At 40.8% G+C, this 21125-nt stretch overlaps 1 protein-coding gene across 1 annotated transcript in view; it reads left to right on the forward strand.

The window, feature by feature from the left end:
- The first annotated feature begins 749 nt into the window (after nt 1–749).
- Nucleotides 750–21125, forward strand: part of LOC149230331 (protein WALLS ARE THIN 1-like) — a 46161-nt gene continuing 25785 nt past the window's right edge. The window contains exons 1-2 of the mRNA XM_089381275.1: nt 750–1259; nt 1492–1749. Of these exons, the coding sequence (XP_089237401.1) occupies nt 750–1259; nt 1492–1749 (768 nt within the window). The remainder of the gene's footprint in view (nt 1260–1491; nt 1750–21125) is intronic.

The raw sequence follows: 21125 nt of genomic DNA on the forward strand, positions 1-21125 counted from the left end.
CGATTTTGCTATGGGAGGTGCATCATGATGATAGGAACATGCTCAGCAAGTTTCAGATCGATCCGGTTTACCGTTTGGGAGCAATGGCGAAAATAAGTTCTGGCCCGGTGAAAATTCAGCAGCAGCAGCTTGAACGTGCAGATTTGAACGTGGAAACAAATGCCTGGAGCTTAGATCTGGCCAGAGGACACCTGCACAAGAAAAAACAACCAAAAAATCAGCATCCAAGCCACATGCAATCACAAAAACAAATGCATGCAGCAAATGAAAGATCTCAGCACTTCACAGCAACCACACATGACTTGCAGGTATGTGACTAAACTCGTTCCTCTATTTGCATGAATGTAATTCGTAAACAGCATGAGCAATGAGATGGTTGGGATTAAAAAATCGGTGGCCAGCTAACTGGCCACCCTCGTCCAGTTCGAACAGCGCTCGGTGGGTGAAATCAACACATGTGCTCAGCCATCTCAAGAAGAAAATTGAAAACAGGTAGTGGTGGTTGTTTAAAATCCAACGTAATTGATGGAAGTGAATACAGGCAGAGAACTACAGTTCATAATTACACTACAGTGGGGACCAATGGTTTGCATGGGGCTAACGTGCACTTAGCCAGCTCACCCTCCATCAGTGGAAGCCTCCATAAACAGCCAATCGAACTCATCCTTGAAATGCTCTCACCATTCGCTGATTAATTTGCATTTGCAACATTCTTAGCTAAGATTGTAGTTCAAGTCTGCCTGGCTAGCATGAATATCATTACCAGAGTTGCTCTGGATGAAGGAATGAGTCATTTTGTTTTCGTAGCTTACACCCTGGCTGTTGCTACAGTAGTTATTTCTCCTTTTGTTTTTTTCTTGAAAGGGACCAACGCCCTGCAAAGACCTGTGCCATCTTCTGGCAGATCTTTGTGCTTGCACTGGCTGGGTAAGACAACTCTATTTCATAATTTCTACTTTGCTGGCCCAGATTACACCTCCGCTACATTTGCTTCTGCAACGTCAAACCTGGTTCCTGTTGTCACATTTTGGATGGCCATAGCTTTTAGACTGGAGAAAGTTGATATCAGGAGTAAATATGGCCAAGCCAAAGTTGTAGGAACCATTATATGTGTGGGTGGTGCAATGATTATGACCTTCTACAAGGGCCCTGTTCTCATTAGGCTCAATAGGTTTCTTCATAACACATGGCTACTTGGAGCACTGATGCTGTTTGCCGGCTGTTTATTTTGGTCTGGATGGCTTACCTTTCAGGCTCCAGTTGTTAAGAAATATCCAGCAGAAATTTCATTAACAGCTCTCACGATGCTGTAAGGAACTCTACAGTGCACTGTGGTGGCTTTAATTTTTGAGCCAAAGGCCTCTGCTTAGAGGCTAAAGTGGGACATTCAGCTTCTCAGCATCATATACTCTGTGAGCACCGCATCTTCGTTTTAATAATGTGCAGAAATTCTTAACATCGTCATTGATCATATTGGCCCATAATATGCAGGGAGTATTATGCTTTGCATTTGCCTTCTTTGTACAGACTTACTGTATCCGTCTGAAGGGACCTGTCTTTGCTGCAATGTTCAATCCAACTTCAACCATAATTGTTGCAGTGTTGGAACAGCTAATCCTTCATGTGAAATATTATCTGGGAAGTCTGCTGGGAGCAATTCTAGTAATAGCAGGACTGTATATTGTACTATGGGGCAAGGCAAATGATGACAAGTTGGTGACAAGCCCAGAAAAGCACAACCCTGCAGATGTATCCAACAACATCAGTGATTGGAACAGTGGCATTAAACCAAGCTGCCAAAACAGAGGGGGACAAAACCACACTAACACCCAGGGAGAAAAGACTACAGAGTAGAATGGAAAGGACTGAAAAAGTCCACGTCAGTGAGGGCACCTCTAAGGTAGCCACAGCCAAGCTGAAAGGAAAATCACCCACAGCCAAGCAGGATACAGTGGTGTTGTCTGTTTCTACAGGAAGCCAGAACTCAGCTACAGGACTTTCTACAGGAAGTTCTGTATTTTTACCAGAAACATCCTGTAGAAGCCTTTGGGTAGGCTAGAATCAATTATGGAGAGGGATTTGAAGCTTGAAGACTGTTGAGGAGACATGCAACCACTCTTTTCTTCCATCCTCCACTGGTTTCATCTCCTTTCGCCACCATTGCTGCCATCAGATTGAATATACTTGCACAATCATACCAAAGCTGAGAATTCTTTAGGAAAAGGAGCAAGTAGTGGGAAGAAGCAAAGAAGCATGGTTTCATGACAGAGAAGAGGACATCACTTCAGAAGCTTGGCATGACAAGGAGGCCACCAGGGCCATCAAAGATGAGGAGAGAGATTGGTTGCTCAGAGGATGAGCAACACTTTCAGTAGGGGGGTGATGATGAGCCCCAAAAATGGATAATTATTTGGGCTCATTCAACCTCCTAATTTGACTTAATCCACCATTCTCATTAGTTTATTGCATGTTTTTTATTATATTTATGCTAATAGAGTGAATTTGGTTAGTCATTATGCCAACAAGTCTAATGGGTGCTTTGTGTAGCCTTTTTGGTCAACTTGGAGACAAAATTGAAGGTCTTAATGAGCAATTGGCAGCCAAATTCGTGGGAGAACAAGGGAGAGGATTTGTAGGAAGGTGTCCCCTTCATTTATGGGCCCTTACCTCGAATTCTCCACCATCAGATCGGAGTTCAAAGGCCACCAAATCAATTAGCACAAGGGCAGCCAAGCAAGTCAAGTAGGACTGCTGTTGACTACAAGTTTTGGGCAGCCGAGTCCCTAAATTTTAGGAGGACTGTTGGGGTCCTAAATTTGTATAAATAAGAAGGCTTAGGGCCTCATTTGGGTTAGCTGGTAGTTAGTCATTTCATAGTCTTGTTGTAGTCATTTTGTAGTTCGATTTTTAGGCAATAGGTTAGCTTTGCTTTCAGCTCATGTTCAAGTTCTTCTTGTGGACAGTTTTGATGTAACTCTTCATTTCTTGATCAATAAAGATGAATCCAGCTTTGCACCAGCTCTAAATCTCTCTTGGGAGGCTGTAGCTCTTGGGGTTGGGCCCATCTCAAGCGCCCAGTACCTCCTTTGTTTACTATCATGTGTCTTTGCTGCGTTCTTAAAATAAAATCTGCTCTTTAAATTTAAATCTTGCTTTGTTATTTAGGTTGCTTTTGATGGTTAAAGTAGCTTTTTATGTTTAGAATAGATTGGTAGGAGTTAGTCATGCATTTAGATCTTTTGGAATGTTCTTGCTCACGTGTTGTACGTGGTTCTTGTTATAAATAAAGCTATTGTCCATTCTTGTTACTGTTAGCTAGATCATATTAGGGTAGCATAACTAGATCTTTGTTTTCTTGCATGTCTTTGTTTGTTCAGTTTGAAAAACCACTTGTAGAGTACCTGTTATCCTTCTCTATCTACCCATAATCCATCAGATAATCTGCTCCAAACCTTAGTCCATGATTCGTACCCTTCATTTGCCATACTTTCCCCACCTTGCCCTAATTCCTACATTCTTGTGCATCATCACTTCCTCCATCCTTGAACAAATCCAATCGCTCCTTAGCCTCATCCACCAAGTCCTAGACCTCTTCACACCCCTATTTCACCTCCATACTCATTCCTCCATCTTTTTCCCTCCATCCATGCTCCAAAATCCCATTTCGAAACATCCTGTAGAAGAATTACAGAACATCCTGTAGAAATCCTGAACATCCTGTAGAACCCCTGCAGACTTCCTGTAGAAGCTCATAAACGCGGTTTCTTGGTAGCCAAACTTTGTGAGACTCTTTGGAAGGGTGTTAGGGACCCCTTAGACCCTCTCTGAACCTTCCCAACCTTTCCCAAGCATTTCTCCTCCTTGATCCACCTCTGCACAGTGAAAAGCTAGTTAAAAGCACATGCATGATAATTCTCATAACTTAGTCAAAAATACAAAAAGATGTTTTCTTCAGCTAGAGGCAGTGTAGACACATGTATTTGACCTTCATAGAAGTAATGGAATCTCTTCTCGTAGTTTGCATTCTCATTTTTGCATCAGTAGGACTAGTTGGTAGAATTAGGGTTTGATAGGGTTTGCATTTCTTTTTGGCTTTCAGTTTCTTTCCGCAAGTAGATCAACTTCCTTTGAGTTAGCTTTCATCCATCAGTTAACAAGCTTCTTCTAAGAGCTCATAGAAGTTGTCTTAAGCCCCTAGCAGACTTGTGCCAGCTGACCAAGTGATAGCTGCGGCAAGAGCTAGTACTTGTGCATACAGCACCGTCGCTTCCAAGTTTGTTATGAACTGCCGGGTTGATAAAATTAAAGAAGGGAGTTCCAGGAGTTGTAGCATTATTGCTACAATACTGGAGCCCACCAGTCATACTACCTTGTCGACAGCCAATGTAAGCATCAGTGGTTACAAGCCAAGGTCTGCCTAAAATTATTGCGTGTCCATTAAGTCAGTTTTTAGGGTTTATTATCAGAAAGGCGGCAGGATATTCCCAAGAATCAATGGATACCATGACATCATGTAGTGTACCTTCCAACCTAACTACTGATCGATCAGCCAGTTCTAATAAAGTGGAGGTTGGTTCTACTGATGTAATGCCCAGTTTTCGACAAGTGGTAGTTGTTAAGATATTAATTGTAGCCCCTAAATCGACTAAGGCATTTGAAAAGGTTTGTCCATTGATTTGTACTGTTACTATTGGATTTCCTGGGTCTTCATATTTGACGGGTGTTTTCTTTCCTGATAATAGGTCAGATAAGGTGCCAACTACTTGGACTATTGGGTTATTTGTTATTCTCCTCCTTGGTTTTTTTATACATAGCTCTTTGATGGTCTTTGCATATATTGGGATGTCTTGAATGGCTTGGAGGAGTGGGATTTTTATGTACAGGTTTTTAAGTTCTCCCAGAATGTCAAAATCAAGATGTTCTATAGGTCGTGGTATAATTAATCGTTCTGGGAATGGGGGAGAAGATGTGGTTATTTGATCATGAGTTTGTTTTGTAGCCACATCTTTGTCTTGTAACGGTTGTTCTACAGGTAACTGATTTTCAATTTGAACCTTTTTATCTCCCTCGGTTTCTATAATGCGCCCAGATCTTAATTGAAGGTCATTGCATTCCCTTAGATCGGTTTCTATCTCTGGTGTTTCAATTATTTGAATAGATTGAACCGGTCTATTATTTGGATTAGGGTTGGGTTGGGCTGGGAGTTGTGGTCTTAAGTTAGACTGGGGGTTTTGTTGCAATGCTGGCAATGTAGGTTGAGGGAGCAGAATGATTCCTATTGGCTAACTTATCGATCTTTTCTAGTTTGTCTGCCAGGCTTGACTCTGTGAAGTAGGAGGGGACCATTGTGCTGGATATGCATTTTTTTGCCAATATGGTGGGGCATAGGGAAAATTTGGCCAATTAGATTGGCTTGTTTGATTCGGCCATGGTGATGATGAAGGAAATGGTTGTTGTGGCCAGTTTGAGAAAGGAGGTTGATTTTTCCACATTGTATTATATTGTTGAGCATGATATTGTGGAGGCTGAAAAGAAGAAGTTGGATCGCGGAACATACCTAATTGTCGTGGCTGCCATTGACAGCATAGATTAAGTAGGTACACCGGTTATGGTTCTTCTTCCACTTCTTTGTACACTTCTTTCAAGCCAAGAAGTGAGGGATAGCTTTCTGTAGAATGGTCTTTTGTACAAATGGTGCAAGCTTGGACTGCATCTAATGGGCACTCTTTGTGGCTATGTTTCTTTCTGCATCTGGGATAGAAGATTGCCAGAATTTTCTCTGCTTCTACTTGTTTCTGCTTGGCTTGCATAATATCAAATTGCGTTGTCAAAGTTCCCAATATGTCAGTTTTGAAATTTTCTAATAATTTTCCAATTTCTACGCAAGTTACTCCTTCTCCAGAGATCTTATTGTCCCTTGTAAACCTGTCATGTTCTGCTAGTTTTAGCCTTGTGCTTCCTCGTGAGATCCTGATACATAAATCAATGATGTTAGCAAAGTCCTCTTGATAGATGTCTCCTTTTCCCATAATATTCAATGTTTCAATCCATTGTTCCTTCATGCCTTTAATTAATGTTGTTTAATTACATTATCAAGTAAGGGTAATGATGCATAAGGAGATATTTGAAGATTATACTGAAAATGTTCAACATATTCTTCTAGTGTTTCATTACGTCTAGCTACCATCTGAAATATTTCATCTTTTAACTCTCTAGATCTACAATAATCTTGATATTTCTTCAGGAAAGCACTTTTCATCTGTTCCCATTTATTTATAACACCTCCACCCAACCCCATAAACCATCATAAAGCAGCTCCTTTTAATGTAGAAGGAAATAGTTTCAGCTTCTAGGGATCGGTGGTATAGTCATATCCTCTGCATAGCACATCAAATTCAAACAAAAATGCATCTGGATCTTCCGATGTTAGGCCATGAAATGTAGGGATATGCTGGAGAGGAATTGCCTTCATTGGTGCATTGGCTGCAATATCTACAATGGGATATTGTAGTGTGGAAGTTTGGGTGTTTGGCTGGTTCTAGGCCATTTGGTCAAATATGTGCCAATAACCTTCTAGAATTTCTAGGAGGGTATTCCTAGGTTGGCTAGATGGAGGGGGGATGGCTTTAACAGGAATGGCCTTAACAACACTTCCTTTGTCTGGGATGATGAGAGTCCCTAATGTCTGGGGGGATTTTGATTCTTGAGGTTCTTCAACTTTGTTATGAATGATTTTTACAGCACTTCCCTTATCTGGGCTGCTTAATGGCTGAATTATTCCAAGAGGAGATCTTGGTTCTTCAGTTTCCCCTGTTTCTCCTCTTCCTTCACAGAAGTTGCTAAGGTTCCCTTCTTGCAATGATTTTGGGCTAGAATTCTCAATTTCTTGAAAATCTTGCTCCTCGGTTTGACTATGCACCTCAGCAAAGGCTACAGATGGTGATCCTATGGCCTGAAGGGAACTAGTAGGTTGTCTAGAAGCAACTTATCTAGGTCCCGCTGAAGGTTGAGATTCTTCTTTCTTCAGGATTTCATCTATGAAGGTTGAACGACCAAGGGTCACTGGCCTCTTAGCTTTATCAGGCTTGGGTAGTGATTTGGGGTTCTTTTCAAGCTTTCTCTGCTTAGTCATGCACAAAAATCGAATACTAATTTCTACCCAAAACAATAACAAATCTGCAGGGAAGTGGGCAAAGGAGAAGGGCTATTACATGCTCTATACGTAGGTTCTTACCTTCCATTTTCAAAACCCAATTCTTTCCTAGCAGGTACTTACACTACTATGAAAAGGAAAGAAATGGCTACACTCTTCCCCGGCAACGGCGCCAAAATGTCCAGCAGTAAAAAGGGTCTTTTTCACCTCTATTTACCTTACATTAATTATCAATCCAGGAATGATTTGTTATTTCAAAGAGTGTACTCAGTTTGAGGCAGTCATTTGTCAAAGTAATGCTAGTAGTATAGTGCTTTAAATACAAGAGTAAATGGATGCTTGGAATAAAATCTACTTTCAGAAAGCAACTTAAAATTCAAATCATGCACTCAAAAAGCTACAAGTGATAACTCTTCCCTTTGTAAACTGATGCAATTAAAAAGCAATCAAGGAAAAGATCATCAATCTCAGAACTGGACAACATATGTCAATGTTCACTACAGTTTCAAATCGTTTTGCACACCAAAGCAATGATAATTCAAATGACAAGAAATGGAACAACGACTAATCTATTTAGTAGGATTTGAACAGCAAAACCTTAATCTACAGAAATGAATGAAGCAATAACTGTATCCTACAAGAATTGAGTAACAATCTTTACTTTAGAAATGATTTGAACAACGAATGAAAATAGGACAACAAACTAATGGAAATGAAATATGGAACAACAACTTAAATCAAATGTAAATGTACGACAAACCGGATCAAATATTACACACGACACTCCTATATTAAAAGGAACAACAATCTGAGCTATGATATAACAAGTATGAATCTCGGGTATAAAGGAACAGCAATTTTGATCACGATGGAATAGCAATCCCAAATGAAAAGCAATCACATTTAAGAGTAGACCATAGATAAATATAGTAATACCGATTTATGAATATATAACATTGTTACTCTGTAATCGAACAACAATGGCAATCTGTAAGGAACATCAATGTCATATGATCATATCCATTGTTAAAGGAACAACAATGTGATATAAAGTTAGAATGAATAGCATAACATTCCTGTTGCAGAGAATAACATTACTTATTCAAGTAGAAACGAAATATAACAGAACCGATATGTAAAATAGTATGGAACATCAGATTACTGAACAGAGTGGATAAAAGAAATCAAACCACACATGAATCGGAAATAATGGTACAGGAGCAAGTGTTCCACCAGGGCTAGGCCCTTAGCCTCCAGGGACACACTGCTTAAGATTACTCCAGAATCAAAGATAGAACAACAACCAAAGTTTATATATTACGCATCAAAACAGAGTTACAATAATCGCTCTTAGAGAGAGTCGATGATCAAAGTTTCAATTACAACAGTAAGTTTCATAAAAACCACAATAGTTCTGTCCCTTGGGCTAGCAATGCTGCCTCCTCTTATAGCAGTTGAGCGGAGATATCAATGATACAATGAATCATTAAGGTAGCGATCCCTCAGGATCAAAGGATCCTGAGGGATTCGCCATACTGTTAGTTCTCGGTTATCTTCTTGTTCTCTTATGCCGATTTGGTACCTCCTCTTCCTTTTCTTGGCTTATACACTCCAGTTTAGATTGCCTTGTTTGGATACAGTTCCCTGTCAAAGGGACAACAGTTAACCTTGTCTTTTCTTTTCCTTTAGAATGGCGATCTTCCGTTTTCTCCTTTTTCTGCATAGGAAAAGGGTAATTATTAGTCATTTTACGTTGCATACAATTCTTCTAGATTCTATCATAATCTTTTGCCATATACTTATTTCATAATGTAAAGAAGTTATGAATTCAAGGAAAATATGACAAAGTGAGTGGTAATTACATACCGTCTCTAGGGCTCAACACGCCCAAGGGAAGTTTTGGAGCTTAGAGCAAAGATTTTGGTCAAAAATTGTAACTCCAATGTAAAGACTCTACATTTTGTGGGCACGGATTGCATAGCTTGTAAAAGAGTCATAGGGTTGTCTACCATCAATTTTGTTATTGTAATGTCGATTGTAGAGATCTACCCTTGGTCTGTGGACCATGGGATTGTATAAATAGAGCGAGGCTCTAAGTAGTAAGAGATGAATCATGACGAATCTAAGGATGAAGAGTTGAGTCATATCTATGGAGTAAAGTCTAGTTTTGGGTCATAGAGTAGGAGAAGGCTCTACAGTTGAGTGTGTAGAGGCCTAGTAGTCCACAGCTAAGTGTACAGACCCCTGCAGTTGAGTGCGCAGGGTGAGTCAAGTCTGTAATAGTTGGAAGCATTAATATAGAGAAGTTTTATATCATTTCTATGTATTTGTTTCCTGTTTTATGCATTGAATATATTGGGTATGAATTGCATTTCTACTATTTATATGATGCATGAATATATATGATTGTGTTGATTAAGTGAATGCAAGATAGACTATCTGTTTACGCGAAGTTAACTAAGATATGTAAGAAGATAAGTAAGATACATAGTGTAGTTTGGGGAAGTAGCACAGGTCACTGCCATAGCAGCGTGAAAGCATATCAACCCCTGGTTAGGGCTGCACAAAAGGATATTATACCAGATCATGAAGGTATTGACAGTTAGAATAGTGAGCAAAGTGACATGCGAAAAGGTAGGCATAGTTGGACTAAATCGACACCTCATACTTCTCAAGGGTGCGGAAACTTGGTTTCAACATCCCACCATACTAGTTCAGGTGAGACTTCAGTTCGCGCTCCATGGGCTGATGTCAAAAGGGCTAGTAATGTAGGGATTTGTTTGTCTAAATAACTCTGAACCTGGTTCATGCCCCCTCAAGCCAACAAATGGCTTCGTTGCCGGGACCGAAATCTACATAGAAATGTCTAATGTCGTATCATTGGGATCCAACTAAAAAGGAAATTGAAGGCTGGTTGGATAGAAGAATTCACAAGTTCACAGCGCAGGAGAATAGGAACCCGCAACTCTCAAAAGAAGAGTGGTTAGACTGCTACATGTACATGGAGATCCGCAAAATCTTCTTCGTGTCCTTCCCTACAGAGCTATATGAGTGGATTATGAAGCTAGCAGATAGCCGAGGAAGGTGGAAACATAACAGTCCTATTGTGTGGACCCCTGAATTAGTGCAAAGGTTCGAAGCATCAGAGGATAAGATCATGCGCGTTGTTGATCATTGGCTTGACAAATTATAGGATGATACATTACTGAGCTCGTGGTCGACACCTCCATCAGCTATAGCAAGGCAAAGTGATGCTTTCTCAAAGGACCGTGAGGTAAGTACATAAAGTCTTTAAATACTTGGATTAAAATGCTATTGTGTGAAAAGAGGGTTATGCAGTTAGCTTGATGTTCAGGGCTACGTGAAGTGGAAAAGCTTACAAGGACGAAGGAAGTAAGGGACCAAAAAATAACCCCTTGATTTCACATGCACAAGAGGATGAGGAAGAGCTCGCGAAGTGCGATCCATTTGATAAGGAAAAGAATTCCATGAATACCACCCCCACCCACACTATCACTAGATTTTTCATCATCACCTCCATCTTCATTCGTACCACCTCCAACACCACTACAATTCAATATGGCAAGCACAGTGAAGTTGCCTATGTTCAAGGGATTGGGAAATGAGGATCCGGACCAATTTTGGTTCATTGTAAGAGACGTATGGGAAGCGCAGGGAGTTACATATGACAATATAAATAAAGTGACACTGGTTAGCACCCTGCAGGATCACACGCTAACCTAGTATATTAAGAACTCCAATGATAATCCAAATGTGGGAATCGCAGATATCCAAACAGCACTAAATAAATAATTTAGCAGGTCGAATTCTAAAGCATAGTCAATCATTGGCTTCAAAGAAATAATGATGCTACTAGGCAAGACTCCTTAGGAGCTGGATCAAAGCCTGAAATGTAGGATTCGTGAAGTTAATATGAATCTAGCGGATGGAAAACATCGCAAGTGGTTTGTAGCTTCACTAACCCTGCATTTAAGGAGTTTGTTATCGCAACAGAAGCTAACGACTCAGACGAAGGCCTTAGAGATCATGATGAGGTTGCATGAGACCCCGATGTAGGATCCTAACTTAGGAGTTTAGCAGATCCACATGCAGCTGAAGAATTTATGCCTTGAGATAAAGAGTCTGAAACAAGATAGGACATCTCGACCAGAAGTGCACGAAGAGGTGTGGTGTGTAAAATGCAAGGGTCAAGGTCATGACAAGGACCACTACCCAGTTTTCACAAACTACTTTGCAGGAGGAGGACCGATGCCTTCAAGGCTGGAAGCACAAGCAGTACCTAGCGCGGTGCTAGCTTTGTGGTGCGTGATTTTTCAAATAGCTGGAAAACATGCCACGGACAACTACCATTTGTTATAGAAGTATACGCAAAATGTAGAAATTTTGAATAATTTAACACATATTCAACAGAGATTATCCTGATCATGTACTATTGCAGAATACATACACAATACATAAGCTCCTATACGTTGATCATCAATATAGCAGCATCAATAACAATAAAACATCAAGAGCATTCACACATTAACACAGTATGCAACCCGGGGAAAGCATCTCGCTAAAAACCCCAACTATCTGTATATTAATGATTGAGACCATGTAACATTACAAAGTAAAATGCTTATCACAAGCAATCTAGTACCAGCTCCACCTGTTACACAATACAGCTAAGATCTGATCTCCAAATCTATTCCACTGCTTGCCTGCCTCCACTGCTCAATACCTGCTCAAGAATGAATGAGAATGGTTTACCAAACTCGTATTTCACCTCCAAATAATCACTCACACCGTGTTAGACATGAGCAGAGGCTATAATACTGGGAAAATACATGAGCAAACTCATTGGCATACTCAATCCCTTGATTGTGCAAATCCTCATGCACAACTATAGTCACAACTGATAGCAATCTGATTCTCTAACACCTGTCCCTGTTGAAATGAACATGCACTGACATGCAACTGAGTTAACTGATGTATTCTATAGTTGTATTATGAGTTAATAATTAGTTTAACAACTCATCATTAGTCTATTTTCAGTTAGACTAACTACAACTAGTTTAACCAAGTCAAACTGAACACAACTCCACAATCAATTCCACCAAACTCAACTGATTGAGTTCTAACTAAAGTCATGCATGCAACAACTCAACTGACTCATAAGAAAAGTGTACTTCCTTCTGACAGCTACATGGGCCACATCTATAGCTCAAACTGAAGTGCTCCAAGAGAATAATATCAAGTTTATAGTCCAAATATTATTATGAGACAATAATATTTGACTTTTCTATTTTGGACAGCCAGTCTAAAAATAGACTTTGATCACTCCTGCTGTGATCACTCCTACTGTGGTCACTCCTACTGTGATCACTCCTGCTGTGGTCATTCTTGTTGTGGTCACTCCTGCTGTGATTATCCCTGCTGTGGTCACTCTTGCTGTGATCATCCCTACTGGGATCCAAAAATAGAACTTGCGCCATAATTTGCCTGCGGGCCCACTTAGTGAAGGCGACTCTTTTCACTAAGCTCCATCATCTTGTTGCAATCTCAACACTCCCTCTCGACAAGATATGGATTATCAGCAACCCCTATCCTGCCTTGGTGGTATTCGAATTTGCTCCTGGTGAGAGCCTTCGTCAGAATATTAGCATCCTGATCCTCCGTTGGAATGTATGAAAGTAACATGATCCTCCGCTGCACACAATCTCTGATATGATGGTACCTGATGTCCTTGCTGCCATATACTCAGCCTCTTGAGCTCCTTGCCCAATCTGCATCCTCATGTATGTACCAAGATCCATATCCCGATGTGCCTCTCAAATTACACAATACATGCGTGCCCGCCTTCCAGAAGAGCTTGGTAGGCTTAACCATAGCTTGTGAAAGCTGGTTAACTGCATAGCATATATCGGGTCGTGTATTAACCAAATACATCAGTGACCCCACCAACTGTCGATAAACAGTGGCATCCACTTCTTCTCCCGAAGTGGCATCCTCCTTCCTCCAACCTCCAGGAAGAGGAGTATCAATAGGATTGCAGCCATGCATGTTGAACTTCTCCAGTATCTCCCGAGCATACTTGCCCTGAGAAACAAACAGTCCACCACTACGCTGCCATATTTCCAATCCTAGGAAATAGTGAAGGAGGCCCAAATCCTTCATCTCAAACTCTGTAGCAAGATCCTTCTTGCATGACAGTATCAACAGCTCATCACCCGTTAGAATCAAATCATCAACATACAGTACAATGATAAGCAACTTACCCTCCACCACAATTTGGTATAGGTTAGGATCCTCCTCGCTCTTAGAGAATCCAAGTCCTGTGAAATAGTTGTCTATCTGTGTGTACCAATCACGTGGTTCTTGCTTCAACCCATACAACGCTCTCTTGAGCCTGCACACATGCGGCTCGCTGCTGAAGACCTCAAAGCCTTCGGGTTGCTCGATGTACACCTCCTCCTCAATGACTCCGTTGAGGAACGCAGTCTTCACATCCATATGATGAATGTGCCATCCCATCTGCGCTGAGAGAGCAAGAATCGTCCGTATGGAAGAATACCTTGTGACAGGTGCAAAGGTCTCCTCATAATCGATCCCCTCTATCTGTGAAAAGCCTCGGGCAACAAATCTTGCCTTGTACTTCTCTACACTCCTGCCAGCTACCTGCTTAACTTTGTAGATCCATCTCGAACCCACCACTGATTTCCCTTCTGATCTAGGAACAATCTCCCATGCACTGTTTCTGACAATAGAATCATACTCTTCCACCATGGCATCTACCCATGCAGGATCCTCCACAGCTTCCTCGAAAGAGGATGGCACAGTCACAACACACTTGCTCATAAGAGACATGTATCCAGTGTACTGATCAGGTGACTGTCTCTGCCTGCGTTGGGCAGTAGGTGGTCCTACAACTTTCTCTGCATCTTGAGCCAGTCGCTCAGCTTCTGTCAAGCGCTTTCGCCCTTTGATGGTTGGCACTGCATGAGTGGCCTCTTCCACTCCATGAACCTCGTCCTGTGGCTGATCCATGTCCTGAAGCTCATCCTTAGGAACTAATAGCTCCTCATCTACATGCAAGTGTAGATCCCTTTCAAGCGAACACTTCATGGCTTTCTCCTCCTAAAATTTTATATCCCGTTGCACGATAGTTTTACCACTGTCTGGAAAATACACACGATAGTTATGGGGCGTATCAGTGTACCCCACAAATATCCCAACCTCTGTGGTTGGCTCCAACTTCTTCCTAGCATCCTTCGTCACATGCATGTAAATGTTAGCACCAAAAATCCTCAAATGAGAAAGATCAGGCTTCTTACCAGAATAAGCCTCCTCGGGTGTACTCATGCCAAGTATCCTATGAGGAAAACGGTTATGCACATAAACAACTGTATTGCATGCTTCCGCCCACAAGTGAAGGGGTAGGCCCTGATCCTGCAACATTGCCCGTGCAGCACCCACAATCGTTCTTTTCTTCCGCTCAGCTACCCCGTTCTGTTGTGGGTTATGGGGAGCTATGAGCTCTCTACGAATCCCTTCTGCCTTGCAGAAATCCTTGAACTCGTCTGAGATACAGTATTCACCACCATTATCGCTCCTAAGAGCCTTCACCTTCTTCCTCGACTCCTTCTCAACCAGTGCTTTGAATTCACATAACTTTGAATATGTCTCACTCTTCTTCTGCATGAAGAAGATCCAGCACTTACGAGAGAAATCATCAACAAAAATCACATAATACTTGTGTTTTGCTGTCGAAGCAACTGAGAAAGGTCCACACACGTCTGTGTGAATTCTCTCAATGATCATCGTGGTGTGACTATCCTTCTCGTGAAAGGTGGCTTTCACAAACTTCCCCAAAGTACACCCCTTGCACTGATCTGACTGCGCAAGTGTGCCTTTAGGAAGTCCTGTAGTGATCTGCTGCACTATCTTCAAGGCTTCATGGTGAAGGTGACCCAATCTCCTATGCCACAACTCGCCATCATCCCGGCTCACCAATCCTTCTGCCTTGCCTGCCATTGCTGCGCATCCATCTACATGCAACTAATAAAGGTTCCTCACTTGAACCCCTATCTTCTAGGTCTCACCAGTTGTCTTGCTGCGCAGGAAAGCCTTTCCCTCGCTGAAAACAACATCATACCCCTTGTCTTCTAACATTGCCACTGAGATAAGATTCTTCTTCAATCCTGGAACATGCATGACTTCCTTCAATACGAAGGGTTTACCAGACTCCCTCTCAAAGGAAATGGTGCCAATACCGGTCGCACTGTATCTACCATCATCACCCATCTCGATGTGCACTCCAAAATCTTTTTCCTCCAGATCAAAGAACAAATCTCTATCTCCCGTCATGTGAAAAGATGCACCACTATCCAAGAACCACACCGATCCCATCACACTTGAAATCAAGCATGTGATCAATGAAAAATCAAGCTCAAACTGTGAGGCTAGAGCCTCTCCTGCTGTCGATCCAGCAGCCTGCTTGTTCTTCTTCTTCTGCGGACAATTAGTGGCATAGTGTCCATGCTGGTGACAGTGAAAACACTTCACCTTAGACATATCCTGCTTCTTGCCTTTCGCACCAGATTGAGAAGCTTTCTTGCTCTTCCCTTTCTTTGCTTTGGCAACCAAAGCACAATTCTCTTCATCAGATACCTTTGATGAAGATCCATTCTCACCTTTATTGTTTCTGAGTTTATCCTTGAGCACCAGGTCACTCTTGCTTTGGAATAACATTTGCAATCCGTTGAAAGACATTTTAACAACACTGCTGCAAATTCGATTTCCACTAGCTCCAACTCAAGTGCCTCGGATCTAAGATTTGTGAAAACACAATATTTCTCGTACAGAGATTGACTGTATGGGCATTTACCAGATATCTCACCTTCCAAAGGAAGGATGAATCCAGAGGCTACCTGGCCCGATTACAGACTCTGCCTGAAGAAATAGAATGTAAACACTTCCTGAATAGCAGATCTGATGATCAACAGCTCTAATACCATGTAGAAACTTTTTCTACAATGTATCTAGCTCTGATACCATGTAGAAATTTTGAATAATTTAACACATATTCAACAGATATTATCCTGATCATGTACTATTGCGGAATACATACACAATACATAAGCTCCTCTACGTTGATCATCAATATAGCATCATCAATAACAATAAAACATCAAGAGCATTCACACATTAACACAGTATGTAACCCAGGGAAAGCATCTCGCTAAAAACCCAAACTATCTGTATATTAATGATTGAGACCATGTAACATTACAAATTACAATACTTATCACAAGAAATCCAGTACCAGCTCCACCTGTTACACACAATACAGCTAAGATCTGATCTCCAAATCTATTCCACTGCTTGCCTGCCTGCACTGCTCAATACCTGCTCAAGAATGAATGAGAATGGTTTACCAAACTCGTATTTCACCTCCAAAGAATCACTCACACTATGTTATACGTGAGAAGAGGCTATAACACTGGGAAAATACATGAGAAAACTCATTGGCATACTCAATCCCTTGATTGTGCAAATCCTCATGCACAACTATAGTCATAACTGATAGCAATCTGATTCTCTAACACCTGTCCCTATTGAATTGAACATGCACTAACATGCAACTGAGTTAACTAATGTATTCTATAGTTGTATTATGAGTTAATAATTAGTTTAACAACTCATCATTAGTCTATTTGCAGTTAGACTAAATACAACTAGTTTAACCAAGTCAAACTGAACACAACTCCATCAACTCCACCAAACTCAACTGATTGAGTTCTAACTGAAGTCATGCATGCAACAACTCAACTGACTCATAAGAAAAGCCTACTTCCTTCTGACAGGTGCATGGGCCACATCTGTAGCTCAAACTGAAGTGCTCCAAGAGAATAAGATCAAGTTTATAGTCCAAATATTATTATGAGACAATAATATTTGACTTTTCTATTTTGGACAGCCCGTCCAAAAATAGACTTTGATCACTCCTGCTGTGATCACTCCTGCTGTGGTCACTCCTACTGTGATCACTCCTGCTGTGGTCACTCCTGTTGTGATCATCCCTGCTGTGGTCACTCCTGCTGTGATCATCCCTGCTGGGATCCAAAAATTGAACTTGCGCCATAATTTTCCTGCGGGCCCACTTAGTGAAGGCGACTCTTTTCACTAAGCTCCATCATCTTGTTGCAATCTCAACACAAAATTCACATCAGTTGTTCTGAAAATTTTGTAGGTTGGTGGGACACGATGAGTGCACTTGTAGAAGCTATTAGTTGATGATGGACAGAACTCCCACCTATAGAGTTCAGGCCGGAATGTGCTCCCTTGACCAAAATGCAAGAATGGTGTGACAGGATTTCATAGGCGTGGACGAGGCCGAGGTGGAGGAGGACCTAGAAGAGGTTGCAGACAGTTGATATGCTACAATTGCAAAGGGCCGGGACATTATGCCTGCGATTGCATAAAACCAATGCACCCATCGTGTTTGTATTGCACCTTGTTTGATTATGAGACAAAAGATTGTCCTACGTTGATAGCTAGGATACATGACAACGGAGCACTACCACCTCCCCCTACTCAGAACCTGCAAATGATGAGGTTTGAACCATGTGAGGAAGATATGAATGTGAGCATTATGCTCCGAAGTGGAATCACAATGGGAGATGACAAAGGCAAACAACTAGAAGATATTACTTAGGTTCGCAAAGCTCCGGTGAAAGAAGCGGAGTTTGATTTGGAGCACATTCGGGAAACCTTCATGGAAGCTAAGAAGAGATTCGTTGATGCCTCCACTTCAGGAAGCAAAGATAGACTGGAGCTGGAGATGGACCCATCTATGTTCACGACATTCCTAGAAACATGTATGAAGTTACTGTGTGATAGTAAGGCTGTAAAAGGATTACATGAACTCATTAACAAATGCGTCGGGACCACGCCACGAGAACCGTGTGTAGTCCAAAAGATTGGAAAGCATAAGACAAGGATGGGAAGAGAAATGAGGCTAACTGCGTAGATCAGAGAATATGAGAAAAAATTCAGCGTAGATCACATGATAGTACATTTGTCAACGCGTTTCGAACCAACAAGTGTGGTTCATCGTCAGGACAAGTTGAAGAACTAGATCATGGCTGCATATTAAATAGGGAGAGTAGATCATCCAACGGCTAGGTTTCACTAAAAAACGGCTATATTAGGTCAGACTTGATAAACGGCTAAGATTGACCAAGAACGGCTAGATTTGACTATTCAATTTGTTTAATTATATAATATTATTATGCTAAAATATTATTTTAATACTTATCATATGTTATTTAAGTGAAAAGATAATCATATTTGAGTTAATAATAATATTAGGGAATATTTATATTAAAATTGCTAGAAATAATATATCTAGGGACAATAATTGTTAGTAACCGAAAGGATTTAATAATAACTAATAATTGATATTATACTATTATTATAATAATGTTATAGTATTAACCTTATTATTAATGTCTTGTGTAACTAATTAATATAAATTTAATAGTAAGGTTATTTAATTGGAATAAATATTAATAGATCTATGGACATTATTAAATGTAAACATTAACTAAAATAATCTTAGTTATCGTTATATTATATATACTAGATCAATCAGATTAGTATTATTATCATTATTATTATTATATTATTATCATTAATATTGGTATTAAAAGTAATATTCGTTATGATAATGGTATTATTCTTACTATCAATGGTTAGGGTATCAATTTATTAGTAATCTAATAGGAACCTGTATTACTAGTTCTAGGGAAATTAGTAATTGTAAGGATTTATTGTATTGTTATTATAATAGTGTTATAATAATAGTATTTAATTAAGGGATGGGTAACTAATTAACATAAATTTATTAGTAAAGCCGTCTACTTAGAACATAAATTTGCTATTTAAATATCTTATATTATATAATTTAACCCTTTAAGAAAGGTATGAAAAAGATTATAAGAAATCAAGGAAGATTTCCAAAGAGGATCAAAGAACTATGGCTAAAGAAAGAAGGTTAAAGGATATCAAGGGGAAATCTCTAGAACAAGCTATTAAAAGAGGGAGGGGAGGAAGGGGAGGAAATGACTAGGAGGCAAGGGCCGGGACCCAGCAACTATTGATCTTCCAACCATCATCTCTATTGAGATTGCTTGGCCTTCTTTCAATCTCAATGGCTTCCCTAAATTTTCGGTGATGGAACTATGAAACTCTAGCAATAAAATTGGCATCCTCGATACAATATCAGATGGATCAATTCATCTTGGATTTAGGATCAGATGCGAATTTCTGTCAAAATAGACATGGGAGCAAATGGGGAGACCTACGCTGTAGTCATCTCCGATTTATCTGCAAATGGCGAACCAGCAGAAAATAATACCCATGGGGCGATTGCAGGGAATAACTATGGATATTGAGGGAGTGAGCATGCTGGCAGACTTTGAAGTGATAGAGATTGTTGATGATAGCAATCCCTACCCCACACTCTTAGGAATTGATTGGGCCACTGGCATGAACGGGGTGATTAATATGAAGAAGCGCAAGATGATTTTTGAGAAGAAGTCACTACACGTAATTATACCCCTGGACCCTGCTGAAGGATCACGCTATACAAAGCTGGTGTGCGAATATGAAAGTGATGATGATTTGGACTGCATCTACAAGATAACAGCGCAAGACAAAGACTGGGTAAATCCCATTGTGGATGGGCGGATTTCATGGGAGTGTGAGAGCTCCTGTACTTTGGATTCTAATGAGGAGATAGAGTGATGGTAGAATCAGTTACACGAGGTAACCACACTGAATTGTAGTATGATGACAATATCACTGCGCTGCATATCGACAAAAGTCAGAGATCTACCTACTTATGATGGTTTAAGTGAGGTAGATACCTTCTTGGATAAATTTGAAAGGGAGGTGCCAGAAAAGCAATGTTTCCAGGCCTTGGACTGGGTACTACGTGCTATGCTCATGAGGTGGTGGGGTACGCACAAAGGAAGCTTTGACGATTGGCGCAAATGTAGGAGAATGATGCACATATGATTTGGGAAGCCTAGGGTGACTGGTAGACAAGTACAATGGATGGGATGACCTACGCGCACATCTGGCTAGGTGGGTGTAGGCATATGGAAAACAACCTACACGAATGCACATGAACTTCATGCTAAAATGTATGGTCAATAAGCATGTGTTGGGGGGCCAAATGTGCAAATGGATCTTAATGTTGGGGAAACATTATGTAGGAAGAACAATGACGTAAAAGGTTCTCCACGTGGAAGTGTTCAACAAGGTGTGCAACATGGTGAACAAGGTATGCAATGCGCATCGAAGTGATTGGGACTTGCGCATACCTACAGTGTTATGAGCTTATAGGACGACATGCAAGAGAGGCTCGTGCAGTTGGAGGAGCTCGAAGAAGAATGGTTTTTGGCTAGATTCCACCAGCAAGTACAAAAGCAGTGTGAAAAGGCCTGGCACAATCGACATATTAAGTTGTGCACCTTTAAGGTGAATGATTTGGTGTCATTATATGATAGTAAGTTTGATAAATTCCCAGGCAAACTCAAAATGCATTGGTTGGGACTGTATGTTATTAAGGAGATCACAGATGGTGGTGTGGTGCAGTTGGTAAAATTAAATGGAGAGCCTTTCCTAGGAAAAGTAAATGGTAGTTGTTTGAAGCCATACACAAGTGGCCCAACCCTCTGACTAGCCGACGGAAGCATAGTCTTAGCACTCCAGGCAGCTGAAAGGAGGCGTGGGACTATAAACTACTCTACCTAGAAGCTACGCAATGTCAAGACTGTGCGCAGTAGCGAAGTGTCACAACGTCCACGACAGTGCAAGGGTAGTTGCACTGCCACGCGGGTCAGCTGGAAAGTGACCGTTACAGTAACTATTCACGATGTGATGCTTGGTTTGAGACCAA

Source organism: Pinus tabuliformis, chromosome J (genome assembly GCF_031772625.1).
Source record: "Pinus tabuliformis cultivar Carrire ecotype Pingquan chromosome J, CPIR1, whole genome shotgun sequence".
NCBI lineage: Eukaryota > Viridiplantae > Streptophyta > Pinopsida > Pinales > Pinaceae > Pinus > Pinus tabuliformis.